This window comes from Anolis carolinensis, chromosome 1, assembly GCF_035594765.1.
Source record: "Anolis carolinensis isolate JA03-04 chromosome 1, rAnoCar3.1.pri, whole genome shotgun sequence".
In the NCBI taxonomy this organism is placed as follows: Eukaryota; Metazoa; Chordata; class Lepidosauria; order Squamata; family Dactyloidae; genus Anolis; species Anolis carolinensis.
Genome location: NC_085841.1, coordinates 356,174,987 through 356,200,711, shown reverse-complemented (window position 1 = coordinate 356,200,711; position 25,725 = coordinate 356,174,987). Strand labels below are relative to the sequence as shown.

At 40.5% G+C, this 25,725-nt stretch overlaps 1 protein-coding gene across 1 annotated transcript in view; it reads right to left on the bottom strand.

The window, feature by feature from the left end:
• The window catches only part of kcnh5 (potassium voltage-gated channel subfamily H member 5), a 296,860-nt gene that overhangs the window by 216,983 nt on the left and 54,152 nt on the right, over window positions 1–25,725 (bottom strand). The window contains exons 5-6 of the mRNA XM_062968582.1: window positions 16,011–16,126; window positions 13,987–14,379 (exon numbers count right to left, since the gene is read on the bottom strand). Of these exons, the coding sequence (XP_062824652.1) occupies window positions 13,987–14,379; window positions 16,011–16,126 (509 nt within the window). The remainder of the gene's footprint in view (window positions 1–13,986; window positions 14,380–16,010; window positions 16,127–25,725) is intronic.

The following is a 25,725-nucleotide window of genomic DNA, read 5'->3' as shown; positions in this document are numbered from 1 at the left end:
TCTGCCAGCCCGTTTTGCTTGGATAAGTGAGACTCTACTGTATATGACTGTCTTCAACCCAAAGGATGGAGAGTCAGTACGGTGGGATAAGTGGGAGGAGGAAATTGCATAGTTACTGTATAGATGTTAGGAAATATTGCTCAAAAATTACATGTTTATGTATATATACAAGTGCATACGTATTTTATTGTTTTTCTTTTTGATAAATATGTGCAACGGGTTAAACCACTGAGTTGCTGAACTTGCTGACCGAAAGGTCGGCGGTTCAAATCCAGGGAGCAGGGAGAGTTCTCACTGTTAGCCCCAGCTTCTGCCAACCTAGCAGTTTGAAAACAAGAAAATGTGAGTAGATCAATAGGTACTGTTCCGACAGAAAAGTAACAGTGTTTCATGCAGTCATGCCTAGGACATGACTTAGGACAATGATGGGCAACCTTTTGCACTTGGTGTGTCAAAATTCATCAAAAAAAAAACCTAGCATGACTTGGGTGGTGTGTCACTTCAAACAAAAACATAATTTCGCAATGTGTATAGTTTAAATAACAAAAATATATAATTGTGATATATAACTGTATTTAATAAATCAAAAACTATTTATTACCATTATTTCTATGTACAACAATCTATGGTACCTCTTGCAGTTTCCACGCTTATTTCTCTCTATTCTAGTTTCAATGTAGTCATGAATAATGAATAATATAATAATAATATAATAGTAATAAAATAATAATATACTACAATAATAATAGAAAAACAATAGAATGGAGATATATATATATATATATATATATATATATATATATATTGCATAATTCCCATGGAGTAAACAACAAAACCACTGGACCAAATCACACCACGTTTGGCCACAAAAGACATAGTCATCCAATCAATCTGCATGCGGCAGTGTGTCAGCAAAAATGGCTAGGTGTGTCAGTGCTGACACACGTGTCATAGGTTGGCCATCACTGACTTAGGACAACGCCAGTTCTTCGGCTTAAAAATGGAGATGAGCACCAACTATCAGTGTCAGACACAACTAAACTTAATGTCAAGGGGAAACCTTTACCTTTACTAACATAAAAATATTTAGAAACCCCTAAAGTCAAAAACTAGACTTTGAGAACAACTTCTGGGTTCTTTTTTATCCCAAAGAGTAAATTTCTCCACTCCAAGATATCACTGGATTGGCATTTCTTCCCTCAGAGCTTACTGAGGAAGAAGCCTATGCAGTGCCATCTTGTCAAGGCTCATCCAGGAAGAGCCTTTCCATTTTTGCTTATTAGTAAGTAGGAGAAGGACAAGTGAGTCAATTGAGATCATGAAGCTTCAGCTGCTTTGGGTTCCTTGGGGAAGGAAAAAGGTGGACACATGACTTCCTTTCCTAACTAAGCTGAGACCAGGTGCTTCTCCGTGGTACAAATCCTCCTCCCTGAGTAAGTGACAGCTGCCAGGTGGAGATGGAGGTCCAGGTGCAAATATAGGTGCTCAGCCAAAAGAACATGTAAAATAATAAACATTTTTGGATAACAACTCCCACATTGACCAGCCAGGCTCTGGAGGTCCTATTACCACTACAATCTTTTCCTCTGACTTTTCATTACTAGATGTTTTGTCTCTGTTTAAGAATGTTTTTAAAATGGGATCCAGTCACAAGAGAGTGAGATGATGAGAAGGGAAGAGTTTCTGCATTTGGTAAACTATGGAGAGTTTCTGGCCACAGAAAAAAATGCTATTGTTGAAGTTAAGAAAAACCTACTGTTAATGACTCTACAGTACAAACAATAATATCGATTTTATATGTGAACCAGCATGATGTAGTTGTGCCAGTATTGTATTATAATTTATGTAATCCATGATTACATAATAAGCCATGGAAATCTGCAAGCTGACCATGGGCAAGTCACACTCTCTCAGCTTCAGAGGAAAGCAACAACAAACCCTTTCTGAACCAATCATGTCAAGAAAACCCATGATAGCATTGCCATATGTGGGAAACAATGTGAAAGTGCATAACAGCAACCTGTTTTGTCTCATTTTAACAGTCATGGCTCTCACCTATGGAATTCTGAGATTTGTGGTCCAGTAAGGGACTTCTTAGCCATCAGAGCTCTCTAGCATAGAATACACCCAACTACAGACCCTAGGATTTCAATGGATTGAAAGCATGAGAATTAAAGGGAGAAGAGGTTGGTACTGTTATAATTCAATATCCCTTAGCATAGGTATATCTTGCAGCTTGGTAGAGCAGAAATACACACACATAGAATCATAGAGTTGGAAGAGACCTCACGGATCATCCAGTTCAACCCACTGCCAAGAAGCAGGAAAGTCACATCCAAAGCACCCCTGGCAGATGGCCATCCAGCCTCTGCTTAAAAGCCTCCAAAGAAGGAGCCTCCACCACACTCCGCAGCAGAGAGTTCCACTGCCAAACAGTGCTCACAGTGAGGAAGTTCTTCCTAATGTTCAGGTGGAATCTCCTTTCCTGTAGTTTGAAGCCATTGTTCCATGTCCTAGTCTGCTGGGCAGCAGAAAACAAGCTTGCTCCCTCCTCCCTGTGGCTTCCCTTCATGTATTTGTACATGGCTATCATGTCTCCTCTCAGCTTTCTCTTCTGTAGGCTAAACATGCCCAGTTCTTTAAGCCGCTCCTCATAGGGCTTGTTCTCCAGATCCTTAATCATTTCAATCGCCCTCCTCTGGATGCTTTCCAGCTTGTCAACATCTCCCTTCAACTGCAGAGTACACACACAAACATACACACACAATTGCATTACCAAATTGTATGTGATTTTGAGAGCTCATTTTCCAGTGTCTCTATCTGCCCCCTCTCCTTCCTTCCTTCCTTCCTTCCTTCCTTCCTTCCTTCCTTCCTTCCTTCCTTCCTTCCTTCCTTCCTTCCTTCCTTCCTTCCTTCCGTCCTTCCTGATGATACCTTCTCTTTTTTCAGTTATGCACAAATGACTGCCATATACAGGTTTGCAGCTATTTACAAGACTCATTTCAGATCAGGGGAATTAATGTTCAGTGACTCTCTTGCTGGTTTGATGGATTTGGGTGTCACACACTTCATTTGCTCAGTAGCAGGTAGGGAAGAGGACCTGAGTGTATTAAAACCTTCACTGTAGCTATTACAGTTAGCTATATAAATGGAAAACTAACACAATTAGCTGTGAAGTACTACCACTTGTTACCCTGAAGAATGTGACTCTGAAAGCCAGTGAATGGAAGGCTTGCTTGAGCTGACTAATACAGGATGGAGGTGAAGGGATGAATGAAACAGGCATACAACTAAGATGCTGCTGGTTAAAATCAATTCTTTCTTCCTTGCAGCTGGAAGTTTCCATTATCAGGAATATCTATGGCACAAAACCCTTTTTCCAAAATAGTTTCAGCATTTTGGACAGGTCCCATAAAGTTCAGACTTAAACTTATCAGTGGATTCAAGCAATACTGACATTTGTATTGACACTGAGCTCTCTTTCGTGGAGTCAAACATAAGGAAATGTATCACTCCCAGAAGGAGAAAGGAACAAAAGAGAAGAGCAGCTTCAATGAAATGTGCATGCATGCATTTCAATGGCTAAATGTGAATTCCGAATGTTAATCGAAATGTAAAGTTGAAAACCAGCAGTTTGGCTCTTGAAGAATATGATCCTTGGACAATCAAAGCTATTATCAAAACTCTGCATGCTTAGTTCCAGTTTTGTAATTTGGATAGGTTACTTTTTTATTACAACCCATCTCACCATAACATGGAAGGCCATAGCCATTCTACATTGTAGAATGAATGCAGTTTGAATGCAGTTTGATACCATTTCAACATGGCTCAAAGCTACAGAATCATAAGAGTTGTAGTTTTAAAAGGTCTTTCACCTCCTTTGCCAAAGAGTGGCGGTGCCTGACCAAACTACACATTCCAGGATTCTATAGCATTGAACCATGGCAGTTAAGTGGTGTCAAACTGCAATAATTCTATAGTATGGATGCATGCACCTCATGTCAAAATTTAAGACATAACTCAAGACCTATCTCTCCTGGCAGGTCTACCCATTCAATTTTAAACTCGGAATGTTATTGTTAAATTTTATTAGTATTGACATTTTAATCATTGTTCTGTGTGTTACTGTGAGTTTTCTGGGCTGTAGGGCCATGTTCCAGAAGCATTCTCTCTTGACATTTCACCCACATTTATAGCAGGCATCCTCAGAGGTTGTGAGGTCTGTTGGAAACTAAGCAAGTGGAATGATGTCCACGATGGGAGAGAGAACTCTTGTCTGAGACAGGTGTGAATGTTGCATTTGGTCACGTTGATTAGCATGGTCATTACCATACAGCTTCAAAGCCTGGCTGCTTCCTGCCTGAGGGAACCCTTTGTTGGGAGGTGTTAGCTGGCCATGATTGTTTTCTGTCTGCCATAGGTGTGGGCAAAACATCAGGAGATAATGCTTCTGGAACATGGCTATACAGCCCGGAAAACTCACAGCAACCCAGTTATTCCGGCCATGAAAGCCTTCGACAACACATTGTTTTATGCATTTTAATATACATATTTTAGTGATATGGTGTTTTATCTGTGGGTTTCGACTAAGTTGCGTCATTCATTGAGCCGTGAGAAGTGCCGGGTGACAAATAAAATTATGATGATTATCATGCTGCTGCTGTTAGTAATTATGTCAGGAAAGGCTTGGAATCTAAATCTTCCATTTTAAACAACATTCCTGGGTAAAATTAAGCAAACCTTTGAGCTGAGGTCACTATTTTATCTCCAGCTCTGGCTTCCCTTCTGCCCTATTAATGAGACCAGCAGAGCATTTGACGTAGCATTTATCTGCCACAGATGTTATTTTTACAATATCCATGCTGGTCTCATGTATTAAAATGCCCAATATTGAATCTGTCCGTGCCAAGCCATCATTTTAACAGCTTTAATATTTTGCTTAGATTCCACTAACTGAGACCTTTGGGAGAGGTAATTAAAGAAAAAATGTATATCATCAGATCTATGCTCATTGACAAATAGTTGCAATAAAAGAAATATGAGAAAATATTCCAAAGATGGGTGAAATACATATTGGAAATCCTGATGGAAAGAATCCTGAAATGATGAGAACCTTTGTCTTTTGGGACTTATCATGTGCAAAACCTGCACATGGTTGTTTTATGCAGAAAAAATGACTTCTAAAGGAAGCAGCAGTTTCTGAATGGAAAATAATACAGTAGACTCTCAGTTAACCAGAACCCAAGCAAATGGAACTCTAAAACAATAAATAATTGAAGAAATACTTTAAATAAAAGTGAAAGTTTAATCAATTTTAGCAGAAATGTTACATTACATTAAGTTTGTCTTAATTTGCTTTAAATTACTATATTTCAACATTAACATCAAATCAAAACAGAATATGAGGCCTATAGGTCTTAGTTAGGCCTATTTTTAGTAGTAACTCAAACAATCATAAACTACATTTATCCGAAATCTACAAATCATCAGTTCACTGAGAGTCTATTGTATTCATACATATTCATTCCTGTGCAGAAAACAGTATTTTCTTGCTGTAGAAAATATTGCAACTAGGAATTTCATAATATTCACACATGGTTGATTTGCACAGAAAACCACACTTTTTTCAGGAAACAGCATTTTATAGGCAGGAATGAATAGTCTTGCATTGAAATATCAATAGAAAATTGTTTTCTGTGCAAAACAAACAGGAGAATTTTGAGCAGAATGAAATCCAGGATGGCAAAGAGCCTTTCAAAATTGAATGGGTTTTGGATTACTTTTTGAAACTGGAAGAAAAATGTTGAAGTTACCCACTGCTAATTTTGAGATGATTGAACTGTACTATATGGTCAGTGTAGACTTATATAATGCAGCTTAACTGCATTGAGCTGCATTATATAAGTCTACACTGATCATGTAATGCAGTTTAATCTCATCACACTACAAATCCCACTGGATACTATTGAGCAGTGGTTCTCAACCTTTCGGTCTCCATGTATTTTGGACTTCAGCTCCCACAGTTCCTAACAGCTGGTAAGCTGGCTGGGATTTCTGGGAGTTGAAGTCCAAAACATTTCAAGGCCCAAAGGTTGGGAACCACTGCTATCAAAACATAGCTGTTAACGACTCTAATTATGTAGTGTGTATGTAGTGCAGGAGCCCCGGTGGTGAAGTGTGTTAAAGCTCTGAGCTGCTGAACTTGCAGACCGAAAGGTCCCAGGTTCAAATCCTGGGAGCGGAGTGAGCAACTGCTGTAAGCTCCAGCTTCTGCTAACTTAGCAGTTCGAAAACATGCCAATGTGAGTAGATCAATAGGTACCACTCCGGTGGGAAGGTAACGGCGTTCCATGCAGTCATGCCGACCTTGGAGGTGTCTACAGATAATGCCGGCTCTTCGGCTTAGAAATGGAGATGAGCACCAACCCCCAGAGTCGGACATGACTGGACTTAACGTCAAGGGAAGCCTTTACCTTTACCTATGTAGTGCATATATATTCTAAAGGCATATCTACAATGTAGAATTAATGCAATTTGACATCACTGTGTAACTGCCATGTTTCAGTGCTATGGAATCGTGGGTGTTGTAATTTTGCAAGGACTTTAACTTTCTCTATCAATAGACAGCGCTAGTGCCTCACCAAACTACATCACCCAGGATTCCACAGCATTGAGCCATGACGGTTCAAGTGGTGTCAAACTGCATGAATTTTACAGTGTAGATGTATCCTGTTGTTATGCTTGTTGTTGTTTCTTCAGTCACTTCCGACTCTTCGTGACCTCATGGACCGGCCCATGCCAGAGCTCCCTGTTATTTTAGTAAACTGCAAAACCAGCCTTTTAACTCCTTTTTCCCTTGCTATCTTCCAAACTTCAACAGTTTCCCTGCACATATACCCCTGGGCACATGAAAGCAAATTACTTCTAATAACCACCATCCATCAATGCTCCGTAAGGAAACCTCTAGTTATCAGATCCAAGAAGTAAGCATTTCCTCTAGAACAGTGTTAGTCCAAGACATTTTGTTACCCCAAACAGAATGCAAATGGTTTCCATAGCTGACACTATCAAAATTCATATATGATCAATCCTGCCTTAAATTATTGCTTTCCTCCATCCTTAAATTATTGCTTTCCTCCATCCCTGAAACCATTCCACCTGAAATAACCTATTTCCACTGCTGTCCTTGGTGCTGAAATATTGAATGGTCATAATTAGCAAGTTACATAAGAGATATCACCCTCTCTGACACTATGCCAAAGCATTTATATTAAAAGATGCTTCCATGCAGTTTGGTAATCTTTATAATATTTCTTATTTTCTATGCCCGATCTCCTTTTTATCATCTCAGCATGGCTCCACATCCTTCTAAGCAGGCTATTATATCCCTGCTTTGACATTTTGTGTAGTAGGTAAACTTATATCCTTTTTCCATCATCAAAACCATATTACCGCATCCTTGGTGAATCTAAATACCCAAATCCCATCTGAACATCGGCTCAAGCTGAACCGTCAGCAGACATGTTGGCCTAAATTCCTTTCCAAAGACGGGAAAGTTGCATCTGCTAGTACATTTATTCCCAATAGCAGGAAAGGTACATCACCTACTGATGTACTAACTCAAAATGTTTGCTACCGAATTTTTCAGATGCTACATGGCAGCATTTTGATTTCAGGAACCATCATCTGGTAGGCGTCAATCTCTTACCCATGGGGGCAGTGAGGCAGTTGTCATGAATGATTCTAGGACAGATGGAAAAAATGGCCTGATATAACAGGGAGATCAGCTGGTGGGCCTGATCCTACAGGGCCAGTGATTTTTAGTATTGGTTTTATGGCAGCTCTTTCTGCAGCTGGTCCACACTGCATAGAAATTAGCCCAGTGCCAAACCCATGGGGAACCCAAAAGTGGGGTTCAGCCCATGGACAACATTTCTTGTCACGATGTCAGGCTCTGCTAGTACGCAGGCAGAGGTGAACCAAAACAAACACCCAACTTGTGTCAAACTGTTTAATTAAAGCAGCACTTACTGTCTGGCTGTTTTCATAGTCCCAATGTAACACATAAAGATAGCACTCAGCCACAGAATATAAAACAAAACTGCCAGCAAGTTCAAGAAAACACCATAGTCAAAAAAGTCCAGTAGTCAAACACTGAGAGTTCAATGATTAAAGTCCAAAGATCAAGAATCTACACTGTCGTCAATAGCCAGTCGAGAGATTCAAGATTTCAAGGGTTCAGAAGACAGGTCAGGATACCAAAAATCCACAAACCTGGGGGAGAGGGAAACCAGCAGCATCCACAGCCAAAGTAGGACAAATACTTTTCACCTGAAGATCAGTCTCCAGGCTAGCTCCTTATAGCCAGTTAAACCCAGCGGCATGCTATTTCTTCCACCTGCAAATTCTTACTTATAGATTACTCTGCCCTTTAGGACTAGGACTGACATTAACCCCTTCCATCACCAACTGTTAGGCCTGACACCACCAACCACCACCAACTGCAGAACATGATAAATGACATTTCCCAACATTAGTAAAATAATAGTAGCATTGGAAGAGATCAAAGGGGTCATCCAATCCAATCCCCTGCCATGCAGCAACATGGAATAAAAGCACCCCCAACTGATGGCCATCCAGCTTCTGCTTTAAAACCTCCATAGAAGGAGACTCCACTGGACACTCAGGCAGCACATTTCACTGACAAACAGATCCTACTATCAGGAAGTTATTCCTAATGTTTAAGGTAAAGGTAAAGGTTTCCCCTGACATTAAGTCCAGTCATGTCTGCCTCTGGGGGGTTGGTGCTCATCTCCATTTCTAAGCTGAAGAGCCAGCGTTGTCCGTAGACACCTCCAAGGTCATGTGGCCGGCATGACTGCATGGAATCTTTTTTCCTGCAATGTGAATCCATTACTCCATGTTCTAGTCCCAAAGCAGCTGAAAACAACCTTGCCCCCTCCTCATATTTAAACATGATTATGAGGTCCTCTCCCAGCCTTCTTTTCTCCAAGCTAAATATATCCAACTCCCTAAGCTGCTCCTTAGAGCCCCTGGTGGCACAGTGTGTTAAAGTGCTGAGCTGCTAAACTTGCAGACCAAAAGGTCACAGATTCGAATCCATGGAGCGGAGTAAGCACCCACTGTTAGCCCCAGCTTCTGCCAACCTAGCAGTTCGAAAATGTGAGTAGGTTAATAGGTAATATCTTTCTGGTGGGAAGGTAACGGCGCTCCATGCAGTCATGCCAGCCACATGACTTTGGAGGTGTCTACGGACAACACCGGCTCTTCGGTTTAGAAATGGAGATGAGCACCAACCCCCAGAGTCGGACACAACTGGACTTAATGTCACCTTTACCTTTTTAAGTCACTCCTAATATGACATGGTTTCCTAACCATAGATCATTTTGGTTGCTCTTTTCTGGACACCTTCCACCTTGCCTTTATCCCTCTTGAATTGTGGTGCCCAGAACTGGACACAGTATTCCAGATGAGGTTTCACCAAAGCAGAATAGAGTGGGACTTTCCTCGATTGGTCTACATGCCTGTGTGTCTCTTGATTCAAGACCAGACTCATTTGTTAACTTCTACTGTCCTATCAATGCAAGATTGAATAATTTTCATGCAGCTGCAAGAGAAAACAATATTACAGATGGATTTGCTTCCAGAATGATTTACACACTTTACACAGAACTACTGCAAATGTCTGATACTGTCAGGGTTTCATTTCCAATTCAAAACCAAAATGCTCAATATTCACATATGAACAGCCAGCATAGTGTTGGGCTATGACTCTGCACTCAGCCATGAAACTCTTCTGGGTGACTTTGGGCAAGTCACACTCTCTCAGCCTCAGAGGAAGGTAAAGGCAAACACCCTTTGAACAAATCCAGCCAAAGAAACCCTGATAGGGTCACATTAGGGTCACCATGAATAAAAAAATGACTTAAAGACACACAACAATTGGCAAATAAACAGAGTAAGGAATCGGAAAATCCAGAAAACATAATTAGACATTGACTTTAATGCTGATATCCCGACACTTCACAGTGGGACCGCAAAAATACCCCATACCTCATTCAGAGCAATATTTGGGACCCGTGCATATAGAGTAAAATATCTTCTCCACTTTCCAAAAGTAAGGAATTTTCCACATAGACAAAATCTAGTGTTAATAAATGAGACCAAAAAGAGAAGCAAATTGCTTATAGATGTGCATTAAAAATGGATCAGACTTTGCATGAAGAGATGGTGGATGCCTTTCTGTCAGGCAAATAATATATCTTCATTTAGAAAGGAAAATAAGATGTCTTTTGGCTTATTTACTCTTTGTGCTCTTCATGAATCAAGCTCTTAATGTTCCAAGGATTTATTAAACAATACTCCGGTTTAAAAGCCTTTGTCTTCCATGGTTTTTGTATTGTCCTAGTGTAATCAGTTTTTGGATATAAAGGCTAGAATAATACCTTAGCAAGAAGGAGTGCAATTTTATAATCATGAAAGTATATGCGATAACTGTGAGTGTTGCAGGGATTTGCAACACCACAAACTGAACGCACAAAGAAATGTGAATTTCACAATTTCACAATAGCACATCATTTGCAATGCGCCTTTCCCTGGACAAAGCACAATGAAAATGCTCTTCAGTTCCTCCAAGAAAATAGGCTGCCTTGACACTTTGAGATACCTGATTTACAAAAAAATAATAACCTCTGGAAGAGCTTTTGCATTTCGGGACTTTTGGGTAGAAATGTTATGTAGAAAAATGCATGGCCCTTGCTCCACAAGACAGGAGCGGTTTTTACAAACCAAAATTCAATACTACATAATCAAAAAAAGATAGGAGAAGGAAATAGGAAAGGCTTGAAAGATTAATAAGAGCCAAACATTTATGAATAACACATTGACAATCTAACCTGCATTCGAGTGAGAAATGTTAGCAAGCTCTTCAAAAGATCAACTCAGAGATGGCAAACTTTGGCTTCCATGTCTGTGGGGCAATATAATGACAACAACAATAGGATGTCAAGGATCTCTATTGGGGTCAGGGGCTTCCACACTACATAATTATAGTGGTATGATTACGCTTTTACTGGCATTCCATGGAATCATGGGATTTGCATTTTAGCGGAGAGCATTTAGACTTCTCAGTCAGAGAGCTCTAGTGGTATCTCACTAAATTACAAAACAAAGGATTCCATAGGATGTTGCCATAGAAGTTAAAGTGGGATCAGAGCACTATAAGCAAGCAATGTGAAAGTATTTTATTCCTTGTTCACAAATCATTCTGGAGTTAGAACTGAGCCAAATTATTTAAGGATTTAGGTTTTAAAAGAGATTCTTTATGTAAGCAAGTGAACCTAAATGGGACTTAAGGTAAAAAAAAGCTTGGATGTTGTGGTGGTGGTGGTAGGGGAAACCAAGCCCAATTCACATATTTTGGTGCATCCAAATTATAAAAGTAATGCAGTTTGGCACCACTTTAACTGCCCTGGCTCAATGCTGTGTGTTGTGGCTCAGCCTCTGTGTGATTCTGATGACGATTCTGGGATGCAGTTTCAAGATGATAGGATTCAGAAGTCTTAGAATAGCAAATAAGAGGGAGGTCAAAGGGCAAAGAAATGCCTTCATGTTATGCTATTAAAGCAGTTGGCTGAGAGGGAAATCTTCGTCAAAGCAATTTCCTCGCTTGAATCAAGAACCAAGACTGCTTTCCTGTGTTATCTTATGGCTTGGATGCAACCTCGTTTCTGGGACTTTGGTGTCTATTGAAAGAACTCTGCTTTATGTCTATTGTTCCCATGGATTTGTTTCTTGCAACTATCTTTTGGAACTAAACTTTTGCCTTCTATGAACTGCTTTTTCCCTATTTCCTAATAAACTACAAAAGACTACATTCTGGTGTCTTTAGCAAGGTGAAGCTAACCTGAGGTGCGACAGTGTGAAATATTGGGATCTGTAGTTTGGTGATGCACCAGCACTCTTTGACAGAGCAGGCAAAGGACCTTGCAAAACTATAACTGGCATGATTCCGAACCATGGTAGTTGCCATGGTAAGTGCTACAGTGCGTGCCATGGTAGTTCAAATGATACCAAATTGCATTAATTCTACAATGTTTGCTGATGAGGTATGAGTTGACAATGACTGACAAGAAAGGAATATTGAATTTGCCACAGAAATCCCTAATGAAATATCTACTCAATATGTACTTTCTGGGAAAAAGTTAAACTCCATGCTGGAAATGATGAGAAAAAGAATCCAGAATTAAACTACTGTCATCAAAAAGTATGATGCAATCAGCACTTGGAATATTGTGTACCGTTCTCATACTTGAAAAAGAGTGTTATAAAGCAGTCAAAGATGCAGAAAACAGCAATCCACATAATTTAAGAGGATGGAACAACTCCCCTATGGAGAGAGAGGATATAACATTTGGGTTTTTGCAGCTTGATAAAGAGACATGAAAGGGAAGGATATGATTACAATATGACTATAAAAACACACTTAAATGGAGAAAGAATAAGGCGTTTCTTCCTTTCTCATAATACTAGAACATGGTTGATCCAATGATTCTCATGGTGGGAGATTAAGATCAGATGGGTATGTGTTAGTGCAGTTCACATCTATTAGTTGTGCTACACAAGCAGGGTAGGTTATTCGCTATAGTACAATGGACATATTCTGATGACAGCAATAGAAGCAAAGTTGTGTGTGCAGAACCATTGCACATGGCTCAACAGCATGCAGACTATCATATGAGTTATGAAGTATTGTTATTCCGCATAGAGATTGCACAGCATGCAGAGATGTATGCTGCATTGAGGAGATCCTTTGCCAGCTTTGTATAGCATGACTACAGCTATGTGTTAGATGAACACATAGCTGTGGCGCAGACGGGAGAGCAATGAGTCACTGACCAGGAGGTCATAAGTTCGAGGCCCACTCGGAGCTATGTTGTTCGTCTTTGTCCTGTGTTAAAAAGGCATTGAATGTTTGCCTAATATGTGTAATGTGATCCGCCCTGAGTCCCCTTCGGGGTGAGAAGGGCGGAATATAAATGATGTAAATAAAATAAATAATAAATAAATAACTGAAGTTGCACCTGGTTTGGAAAGGAAGCATTCTGCAACTGAAAACATATCCAAATATGGAATTGAATGCATAAATAAGGTTGCATGTGCACTTATGCTCTTCTGTGGGCGTGCTCACTGTATCCACAACTCTGCTTTCTCATCCTTGAATCAAAGGCAGATCTTCTGCACTGGATAAAAATGTCCAATTGGTTCAATAAGGAAACTTGTGTATGAGTGAGATACTATCTCATTCATTGATACTTTTTATTGTGTGACCCCATACCTACAGTTTCACTCACCTGTACTGGGGGTTGGGGTCTTTCTAGGAATTGACTAGGTACTCCAGGTGATTCTAAGATATACCTCCCTATAAAGTCACCATAGACCTGTCTGAAAGACCTAGTAGTAGTAAATCCCTAGAAAAATGTCCTTTCTAAGAACTTCTAGGTCCTGTAAGACAACTCTGTGCTATGCTGGGATCAGATATCAGGTAATTTAATTTGTTCTGATGTACCTGTGGTTTCAGCTAAACCACTAAGATGTATAATTATAACTAGCAACATGTTTTTCTTCGAAAGAGGATTAGATGAACACATAGATGAAAGCCTCTCACTTCTACTAGTCATAGTGGCTATATATTTCTTAGGGTCAATATGTCTCTCAAGATAGTTGCTGAGAAACATAAGAAAGAATGTCAATGCTATTGCATTCATATTATGCTTCTGGACACTCAATAGGATATTTTGTCTAGCCACCATGGAATCAAAATGCTGGACCACTTGGCCTTTAGCCCAATTCTGTACAGTTTTTCATATGTTTGTATGTTCTATAACAATGAATTGTATCTTTCAAAGGAAATGTTATAAACTAAGGCAACCGCAATCCAGGACAGATTAGGTTGCAGTGGCTTACCTCATCCACATTCTCAAAGGCATTGATGATATCGTAAGGTAAACAGGACAAGAGGTCTATCACGAACCAGGTTTTCAGGTAGTTCATCCTGATGAGTTTGGGATCAGATATGACTTCTCCACCAGGTCCCACAAAGGTGGTGTGAAAGTTCAGAACTATGTCCACCAGGAAGATGACATCCACCACACTGTCCAGGACTAACCAAGCAATGTTGTTCTGCTTTGTTTTGAAGGAGACGTTGTAAGGAACCATGATGGCTGTGTAGAAGGTGAGAATCAAGATGACCCAATCCCAGGTGGTTTTAAAAGCACAATAGTGTAAAATTATATGTGGTGGAGTCTTTGGGGCTTCTTGCTTGTATTGTGGAAGAATATCAGAACCCAGTTGGAGGACCTTAAACAAAAGACAAAGAAGTTATTGTTGTAGTTAATATGCATTATGTAGCTTTCAAAGTACAGCAGAGTCTCACTTATCCAACCTTCACTTATCCAACACTGTATTATCCAATGCAGTCTGCCTTTTAGTAGTCAATCTTTTAGTAGTCAATGTTTTCAGTACATTGCAATGTTTTGATGCTAAATTTGTAAATACAGTAATTACTACATAACGTTACCGTGTATTGAACTGCTTTTTCTGTCGATTTGTTGTAAAACAGGATGTTTTGGTGCTTAATTTGTAAAATCATTATGTAATTTGATGTTTAATAGATTTTTTTCTTAATCCCTCCTTATTATCCAACATTTTTGCTTATCCAATGTTCTGCCGGCCCGTTTATGTTGGATGAGTGAGACTCTACTGTAGAGCTAATGTTATGTAGTGGTTTGAGCATGGACTAGACTTTAGGAGACCCAAATCTGGATTCACTTTTAGCCATAGGAACCCACTGAATGACCTGGGCAAGTCACACTCTCTCAGAGAGGAAAGCAATAGCAAACTCTCTCTGAACAAATATTGCCAAGAAACCCCATTTCTTGTTTTGCCTTGGGGTCACCATGTCAGAAAATTACTTAAAAATGCACAACAGCCAGTTTTCGAAATGATATCTACGTTAGCCCATTCTGGTAAAGGGAGAAGGGAGGGGGAGGAAAAACGAGATCAGCCTGAGACTGATTTATATTAATGTGAGCATTCATCGGTATGGATCCACTTCTTCAGTGCTTCTGAATTAGCTTGATACCCACAAAAGCTTAAGCCTGCATATATCGGACTGAAAAGTGCTACTCAGTTCTTTTATTACCTTCCCATTTTCCATTGTATTATAATGTTGTAATAGGTGAAGCATTCAAATGGAATGTAGCCATCTCTTTTCATTTGTGAGTTCGACTTTTGTGAATCTGATTGCAATGTTCACTCTAGAAATCTTTAGGTGTGACTCTAAAGTCGATGTTCATCAAAGGCTGGCCATTTACTCTGGAGGACCTAGAGATTCCAAAAATGCATCTATCTATAGGAATCTCTAGGTCTTCTGGCACAATTTGATAGCACATACAATTGAGCTGGAGGACCTAGAGAGTCCTAGTGAGCTATGTTCTCAGGTCATAAGTGTTCTTCCACTTATGTGAGTACCCTGCATCCCTAATCCCAGTGAATGTGGGGTGTTGACTTTAATTTTATTTCAAATTAAATTAAAAGCAAACCATTTTTGCAAGGGAAAGGACTTTAATGTCGACAGAATGGAGAGAACATTCTGGTTTGAACTGGAAAGGAGTTGTCCAAGGTGCTGAAGCTACATTACTACAAGGGTACATTTAAAGTCTGGACAAAACCCCAGGGTAAATTTACTACCACATTGACATGGAAGCCATGGACCTCCCCTGATCTAAATTCAGCTCAGTGACATGCTTCAGGATGTTCTTAGAAGAATGAACTGGCTCTCTAGGCCTTCCTTTCCCAACCTTTCCCCCAGCGCTGCTACTCATAGGAGATCCACCAGTTATCTCCACAGTCCCTTAGCCCACATCTCACTTCCCTTTGCCTTTATGTGGCAAGAAACACCCACAGCAGGAGGCAAGATGAGCACTTACTTCAGCTAAACGTGAGTGTTTATGGACAACCTCAGCTTTGTTCATAGGAGTCAGCTGCTGCAGAACGCTCCGGCTGTTCGTCAAAGCACGTGTCAATCGAGCAAATTTTGTCCAGCCTGTAAGAATGGAAAGTGTGGTGAGCCACATTATAAATGACAATCTTATTCCAGAACTGAGTGTAGTTCCAGTCCTCGCCGCCAAGAGTTCTTTCAGTGCCAGACACTGACAAACATTTAGCTTTATTGGCAATATGTTTTATTGACAGTAAATGATGCAGCAGATGGTACAAGGCATAGAAGTATTCCAGCCTTTTCACTGGTGGAGTCCAACATTCACTTAAAACCAATGGCCCAGTTGGGTCCCAAACCAATTTTATTCATATTATCCCCGGCCAACAACCAATTTCTCCACCACTGGATAAATGGGGAGCTCTTGTGTACATTCCTCAAAGTGAGGCAATAGAAAATGGACTCTGAAAAGTTATATAGTTCAGAAGGAAATGAAGGCAACCAAAATATGCAAGAGTTGATTCATCTCCCCTTTCTTCCACATGAGTTGGAGGTTAGCAACAGAAAAAAAGTCAATCATCCAAACTATTCTCAGCTTCATACCTTTTTCAGGTTCAAACCACTCAGCTAATGCAAAAAATATCAAACAAGTTTGCTAATGCAAATGAACTCTTTCACAATGCTGAGCAGCTGCTAATATTTAGCCATGATGCTAATAAGGACTCCAAAACTTCCCTCCTGAAAAATCTTAAAAGCCCAACATGGTGAAATTATGGTACTTTGAATATATCAAAAGCAATGCAATTCATGAGAGACAATAATGGTGCCAGGCAAGGTAGAAGGCAGTTGGAAAAGAAAAAGACCATATTACCAGTGAATAGATATAGTAAAGAAGCCAGATCCCTGAGTTTCCAAGACCTAAGAGTGACATGAAGGTCTCTGTTTAATACAGACAATGTAAATTGATGTCGGCTTGCCAGCAATTAACAACAAAAACAACTGGTGACTGTGGTCCAACACAAACAATTATTATACTCGCCAACACGCATTTTGGTCCTCAAATGTTATCCCTGTGACTGGGTATATGTGGACTTGATAATTCCAAAAATATCATAAGCTCTAGTTTTTGAGACAAGAACATATGCTATATCAGTCTTCATCTGCTCGCTCATAGAAGATCATAATTATGTCTAAGAAACTAGAACTGATGTGATCTACCTAATGCAGTTTTCTGAGTCAGTGCCCCCATTCACCCCAGAAACAGGCCTAAAAAACAATAAAATATTTCACCTGTTATTTAGGAGTTCATCTTGTGCTGATAATTTGTCGGACCAGAAAAGAGCATAAAATGGGAAGAATATTTTTTATAATTATTCATTTCCAAGTCAAAAACAGGTTCCCTGACAGTCACAAAATCCCGTAAGGATGAGTACTGAATAATAAAGCAGCAATACTTTTTGCATTTGATGCTGGAATGCCCCATACATTGTGGGAGTATTATTCTGCAGAGAAATATCATTTTATATATAAGGGAATGGGGTGCAAAAATTTTCTGTACAGAAAACACATTTTCTGCAGAAAACACGTTGTGTTTGTTTAATTTTGTTTTTTTACCAAACCCCATAGGTATTTCTTTACAGATTAATACCTCTGTAACATTTCAAGAAGCTTGACTATAGGAAGAGTACTGTGGAGAAATGTTCGTTTTTTTCTGAAGCAGAGAGAAAACTATGGTAAATTATTCATTCTTGTGGATGAGGATGAAACAGGTGAGGATTTACAACTCTACAAAATATATCATGTAGGATTCCAAGTTCAGAGACTTCTTCCTCAGGCAAAGGAGGTAAAGGAAGGTATCTGGGGAAGGACGTTGTTGGAGACACAACATTTGTGTTTTGACTAAGGTGTTATAACAGAAAGCTTGTGTGGATGAAAAGGTTAGGACCCCAACGAAACACGTTATGGCCCCAAACCCATGTTAATGGCCAACAGCCACAATGAGTGAAGGAGGTCTTCTCAGCTGCTGATCAGGGACAAGGAGGAGGGTGCTTCCAGTCTCCTTCTGCCAACAAGCAAAGTTGCAATCAGAAATTGCAATGGGGATCCTGCTTCTGATTTGTCACAGCCTGGCTCATTTGTGGCATGATGCTCAAAAGGAAAAGGAGAAAGATATGAGGGGATGGAAAGAAAAAGAAGAGATTAAAGCAGGGCCAGCTGTCCCAGGGACATCCAGCCAATGCCATGTATATACACTAGTATAATATACCGTATTTACTTGATTATAATGAGCCATTGAATGTAATGCACACCTCAGTTCTGAACAGCCCTGAGGGCTGCCTGGGAAGCAGGATCTGCAGCTAAGCGGCATGAATGATGTCATCGGTCAAATGCCCTTTCTCCTTCTCCAGGTACCAAAGAGTCCTGAGATTTCTGCCACTACTGGGAACAACCTCCTTACACATCTCCACCTCCATGTCCAGCCTCCAGGGTTCCCGATTCCTCTGGGCCTTTTCATAGGTGTACTTATATGTGTGATTCTAACATGCCATTGGATCTAATGTGTACCTCAATTTTGGCAATGTAATTCAGCCCAAAGAAGGTAAGCATTAGACTCGAGTAAATATGGTTGCAATGAGAGAAATTGTTACAGCCATTAAATGGCCATGGAATCATAGAGTCAGAGTTGGAAAAGATCACAAAGGCCACCAAGTCCAACCTCCTGCTATGCAGGAAAACACAATCAAAGCATTCCCAGATTTGATTTGATGAAAATCCTCCAGAGAAGGAGACCCCATCGTACTCTGAGCCAACATATCCCACTGCCAAACCCCTCTTACCATCAGGAGGCTCTTCCTAATGTTTCAGTGGAATCGCTTTTCCTATGATCTGGATCTATTGCTCTGTGTCAGAAAACAAGCTTGCCCTTCTCTGTAATGTGACATCCTTTCAAATATTTAAACATCTCCCCTCTTAGACTTTTTTTTCTCTCTGAGCTAAAACTAGCTCACTGAACTGAGATGGGAGAGAAGGGAAGGAGGTAACTGAGCAATGGGAGTGGTGCCCATCCTTTGCTGGCTCGTGTTTAATTTGTTGTCCACAAGGACTCCAAGATCTTTTTCACATGTACCACTGTCGAGCCAGGCATCCCCCATTCTGTAACTTTGAATTTCATGTATCCTTGCTGTAGTCCTCTACCCAAAGAAAGAAGAGGAATGAGATCCATTTTCTCTAGGGAAGTGCAGTAGGATAGGAGGCAGTCTCTGTTGCTCTATTGCCTCCATTCCTTACATAAGCATTGAACAGTTGTAGCAATTGCAATATTTGAGATATTTGGGATGGAATACATGTGAATAGCAAATAGGCCATTGTGCCCTGTCTAAAACAACACTGCATACATATAATTTCAAGTTGTGTATGTGAATGTCATGCTAACAGGATTCTAGCAGACATGTTTTCTATTCACAGTGTAATTGGAACATTGTAGCACTAGTTTTCCTGTATCTGAAGCCAGCCATGGTTTGACCGGATCATGGAGAATCTTCTAAGAAGTGGAGGATTTTAAAAGAAAAATCCTTTTTCTCACCCACCCTCCAAAATGGGAGTGAATGAAGCTAAAAAGAAGGAAACACACAGGAACTGTTCACTGTCCCATTCTGAAAATTGAGCAGAAACTACAAGAATGGGAATGTTCCCAATCCCTCCAGCCCAATATGTGTCTGCCATCTATGATTCTTGCATTTGTCTGAATTATCTCAGCTTAGTCAGCTATTTTGAATTTTTGATGGCAGATGGTCGGTCAGTCAAGACTTATTCCCAGAAGTTTAGGTCATTAATCTGCATAGTGATCAGATTAAAGCTTTTAATATTTTATTTCCTCCTCTTTGTGCTGGAAATGACAGAACATGTTTCCAGCTGACCCTTTCTCTTTGATCTTTCAATGTATTCAGTGCTTACCGACTAGAGAATAACCTTAAAAAACCTAACAGCCCTTGAATGATAGTCCTGTTTAATGCCATGTACTCGGGAGTAATACATTCTTTTTAGATTTCTGCATATAAAATTGTTCACTAAACCTGCCGCCTACTAGCATAAAAATGATTTTCCAATGCCAGTATGAAAAGGAAAGAAATTATGCCAGACAGGCGGCAGGATTTAAGATAATTGTCAGCTCTGGGCAACAGGTGGAATTGGAAGTACAGACTAATGTGCATGTAAACCAATTGAATAGAATAATATGAACATGAAGTTGTGGAGATATGTGCTGCAAAAACTGCATATTCATATTATTTACATATACACATTGAGTATGCTTTGTTTGAAATGCTTGGGATTGCAAGGAGGTTTGGGGGGTGGTTGGAATACTATATTTGCTGTGATGTCTCATGGGCCTTGTAGTCCCGTTCCTAGTTGCAAGCCATATAGCTCATGCAAGCTTCTGTAATTTATTGAAACATCTGTGCAGTAGGACAGTCCCAGGTTCTCCATCATGTGTGGCTTATTCATGCCTCTGAAAAAAGAAGCAGGAAATTCTGATGGCGCTGCCTTTACATGCACTCTGCATCCCCGGCATGTAGGTGTGAATGACTGCACAAAGGCATCCAGCAGGAGAGAATTAGATCATCGCATCCAGCTAATCGCATCCAGTCTATTGTGGCAGACGAAGAGGAAAACATGAGATTTCCACCGGTTCAGCCAGAATCGGAGCCCCTGCACCTGGAGGATGTTTGCCCTCAAGAAGTCAGCCAAACAAGCCTTGGGCAGAATTCTCCCCCATTTTCTCGAAAGGACAATTATAATAGAGATAGAGGAGCTAGGGAGGCGAATCGCCGGAGCCTCAGAATCGCAGCCAAACAATTAGCTGATTAGGTCTGCTTCCCTTGGGAAATTCTAAGGAGTCATGCATCTGGACGGAGTTGGGTTTCACTTCTCGTTCTCCAGGGAAAGTGTTCTTCTGGCGGGAAACGAGACCCTATTTAGGTGTTTTGCGGAGTCAACTCGTCAGCTTGAGGAGTGAGATCGTGTGTGGACTTCGTAACCCCAGTTCCTTGACCAAGTTCCAAGCCTGCCTTGTTTCACGTTTGACCGCGGACCTCGCCATGGACCTTGTTCTTGCTTCTTGTTGCCTCGTATCAAGTCTTGTTTAGCCAAGAATCTAGTTTGTTTTCCAGCCTTGTTGTCAAGCTTCAATGGACTAAAAGACCTTGTCATCTCCCCACACTATTGCTTGGCAAAGTGTGTGTTTCGGTTAATGGATTATAACTTTGGACTCTAATATCACATATTGGACATTATTTTCCTGGACTATATTTGACCTTTCTTGAAAGGTCTACTTCTGAACTATATTCTTCACTTGTTTTTATTGACTTTATATATTCCTTTAATAAAGATATTAGATAGAATCCGGCCTCTGCGCATGGTTATTGGTGTTCTGTAGCCTGGATCCTGACATTTGCAGATATGTATATAATGAGATGTCTTGGGGGTGGGGCGCATGTCTAAACACAAAATTCATTATATATACTTTATAATATACACATAAACTGAAGCTGGGTTAGCACACGATATTTAAAAAAATTTGTGCATGAAACAAAGTCTGCGTATCTTTAATCATCAGAAAACAAAGGTCTCAGTATCTCAGCCATGCATGTGAGCAATTTTTGGAAGTTTTTTTGGACTTCGAAATTCTAGATAAAGATGCTCAATCTTACGAAAGAGCCAGCAATACGAATTGAATTGAGTTAGAGTTGAATTGAAGCCACATAATAACAAAATTGTGCAAAAGGCTAATAGTAAAATACTCACTATGTGTATACACCAATTTATATCATTAGATCCCAAAGTACCCAAGATACAGGTTATTGGGATACAGAAGGCAGAAATAAAGGGAAAACACTGCTGCTTGAAATATTGTACAGAAGTAATGGATGCCAGGAGACAGATAAAGACAGGGGGCATTAAGAAACAAGAGTATTCTGAGGGCAACAATGGCAATATCCTGATGCTCCTGATACACTTTCTAGATTTTGTTTTTCTGCTAAAGGACAGAGCAGTGTGGACCAAAAAAACCTTCCTGGCACTGTTGGCCAGTTACTCAAATGTCAGTGTGATTGTGAATCTGTTCCAGGTTTTGTACTGAATGTCAAAGGAGGTATCCAAAATGCTAAACCTATTTTGGTTCATGTAGGAGCTATCCAAAGTGCTGAACATTCTTTGTTGTTGTTGTTGTTGTTGTTTTTGTTGTTGTTGTGTACCCTCAAGTTGTTTCAAACATAAGACAAATCATGGCATAATAGTATGAGCATTGGATTATAATTCTGGAGATGAGTGATTGAATCCCTGCTTGGCCATGAAATCCACTGTCTGACCTTCTGCATAGCAGCAGATTGAACTGGTATCTTCTAGCTCTTCCTCAAAGGAAGGAAAGGGGGAAAATGTCTCTGGATAAATCTTTCCAAGGATCCCCCATGATAGGGTCATGTTTAGATCACCCTTAGTTGAAAATGACTTGAAAACACACAAAAAACACCACAAAGAGAAAACCATTGCCAGGTTGTTTCAGTTTACCACTGCCTTATTCTGATGTTGAGAAAGTGTGATTTGCCGAAGGACTCTCAGTGAGCTTCCATGACCAAGTAAGGATTTGAGCCCTGGTCTCTTGAATTGCTATTAAAGCCACTATATCACACTGGCTCTCCCACCTTCTTTGATTCCAAATAAATCTAAATGAGATTTGCTGCCACCAGATTGATCAATTACCACTGCTTCATAGACCTCCTCAACCTACAGTTGAAAATTTCTGGTCCAAACTGGAACTTTCCCAAACTCTGATTTGAGTTTGGAAACTTCTACTTCACACTGGCTAAGTAGGTTAAATTTTTCAAACTTGAACTTAGATCTCTTTGTGTTTCCATTTGACTTCTGTTCTGCAGCCCCAAGGCTCTCCTTCACCAGTACTAGAATGCTGTTAATGTGCTTAACTTCTTCATGCAGAAAGGGACATCTCCGCAAAACTCATTGAATGGTTTAGCTGCTCAAACACATTCATCAAGATCACTTCCCATGAGTATGTTCAGGATGTGGCAGCAACTTGGTACTGCGCGGACTACCCGAGCCTTGAAATCATTGTAGCCTGGGGAGAAAGAACTTTCCCTTTTTTTCTTGGTAGACAAGAGCCTATAATGTTCATTTGTCCACACATTCAAATCAATGAGCCATTCTGAGAATGATTTCTTGTGCAACGGCTTGGCAAGAAGACAGGGGAAAGAGCTGTAATTCCAGCTTTCTTATCCATTTAGGCTAATGAAGGTAAAATACAGCCACTTGCCAATGAAGGATGAGAACAGTTTGGTAATGTTGTCATCCTGACTCAGATCCCGCAATGGAATCCATGCCTCTTCATAGGCTTTGTCTCTTATTATCCTGAGTATGGAGGGCCTCAAACCAGCACAAAGAACATGTATCTAACGCTCTGAAACATCATTGAAAGGGGCCGGGCTGTGGTGCAGGCTGTTGAGCAGCCTGCTGAAATAAATCACTCTGACCATGAGGTCATGAGTTCGAGGCAGCCCATGGCGGGGTGAGCACCCGTCAATTAAAAATAAAAAATAGTCCCTGCTCGTTGCTAACCTAGCAACCCAAAAGATAGTTGCATCTATCAAGTAGGAAATAAGGTACCACTTATAAAAGTGGGGAGGCAAGTTTAACTAATTTATGACTTGGAATGAGGAAGTGCCGTCAGAGTGGATGATGAAGCAGCTGCTCCCTCCTGTGGCCAGAATCGAACATCCCCTCAGGAGAAGGTTAAATTGCCTCTGCGTCTGTCTGTCTCTGTTTGATGTGTTTATGGGCATTGAATGTTTGCCCTATGTGTGTATAGTGTGATCCACCCTGAGTCCCCTTTGGGGTGAGAAGGGCGGAATATAAATACTGTAAATAATAAATAAATAATAATTGAAAGGACCATCAGCTGTCCAACACATCCATTGGTTGCCGTCCATGTTGTGAGTTGCCCCAAGTCCCCATGGGGAGATGGGATGAGATACATATAAAGTTTGATGATGACGATGATGTCCATAAGGTGGTAAAGCCTTTCTGGATTTTAGTATAAACTTTAAAGAAGCTTTCAAAAGACCTGAACCCACCACCAAAATGGATGGGACACCATGATCATACTTTTTTATGGTGGTGGGATTACCTGATTTTGTGGAGCAAGAGACTATGTTGCTAGTAAGATCTCCCACATCATGAAAGGCTTTTGGAGAGGAGCAAGACTAAATGTGCAATGAAGCTACTGGTCAAGAGCAATAGTCAGGTTTGTGTGACACTGGATCTCTCAGACACAATGTCAGTGGCATTTAACTCTAGTAAGTATTATGCAGAAGGAGGTAACAGTAAACCACTTCTGAATGCCTTTGCCCTGAAAACCCTATGACAAGGCATCTCAAAATGAAGCAAGAGATAGTGCTGGAAGATGAGACTTCCAGGTCAGAAGGCACTCAGCCAGCTACCAGGGGAAAGTGGAGGATAAGTATAAGTAGTGCTATGTTTAGTGATGCAACTGGACCCCAGCCAAAAGCCCTTAACGGTTTGGGACCCACCTACCTTCGAGACCGCATTTCCCCCTATGAACCCGCACGACCTCTTCGCTGGTCGGGGGAGGCCCTCCTCTCGCTTCCACCAACTTCGCAGTTGCGGTTGGTGGGGACGAGGGAGAGGGCCTTCTCCGCCGTGGCCCCCCGGCTGTGGAACTCGCTCCCCAGGGAGATTAGGCAGGCCCCTACCCTACTCTCATTCAGGAAGAGCCTGAAAACTTGGCTATTCCAGAAGGCCTTCGTTGACTGATCCTTGTGGGATCATGTTATTTACCTATTAAGCAGTAGACCCTCTGGATTGTTTTTAGGATTCATTCAGCACTTTAAGTATTACACCTGCTGCATAATTATCCCTCCCTGATAACTTGATATTACTTTGCACCTTGGCCTGGATCTTTTGACCCAAATCGGGATCTTAATATTATTGTGTATATTGACTTTTATGACTGTTTTTAATCATGTTGAAGTTTTACTGCTCGGTTTAATGTTTTATCTGATTTGTGCTGTCGTGTCTGGGCATGGCCCCATGTAAGCCGCCCCGAGTCCCTCCGGGGAGATGGGGCGGGATATAAGAATAAAATTATTATTATTATTATTATTATTTAGCTGCTGACATGCTCAGATGTGAAAGGAAAGCCCAAAAGATGTGGATAGTCCTTAGTAGGACTAGTAATAGCAGGGAATCTCGGAGGTCTCTCATAAGTCAAACCAAACCTGATGGCAATTAACAGGAATCTGAAATAAACTCTGGAACAAAATCACCATGCCACTGATATCAAAACCATCTGATGTCATTGTTTCCATCTTTGGAAAAAAGAAAAGGAAGACGAATGGGAAAATAGAAATCTAAGCTTCTTCCAATTTCTTCAGTATCACAGCCCTAATTGAATTGGTCCTCACTGGATTAATATGCTCCTGAGACATTTCTGCATTAATGTCTGCATTTATTTTAAATTCTTTTCCATAACTGAGAATATACCATATTGAGAGCTTATAAAAGATTTATTGAAGAAAAATAGAATGGCTGGACTCATGGGTGACTCAGCTAGGGATTTGGGTCTCTGTGTTTGAGATTTTGTAAATCAACAGCTCCCTTCTCTTTAGGCAAGAGTCCAA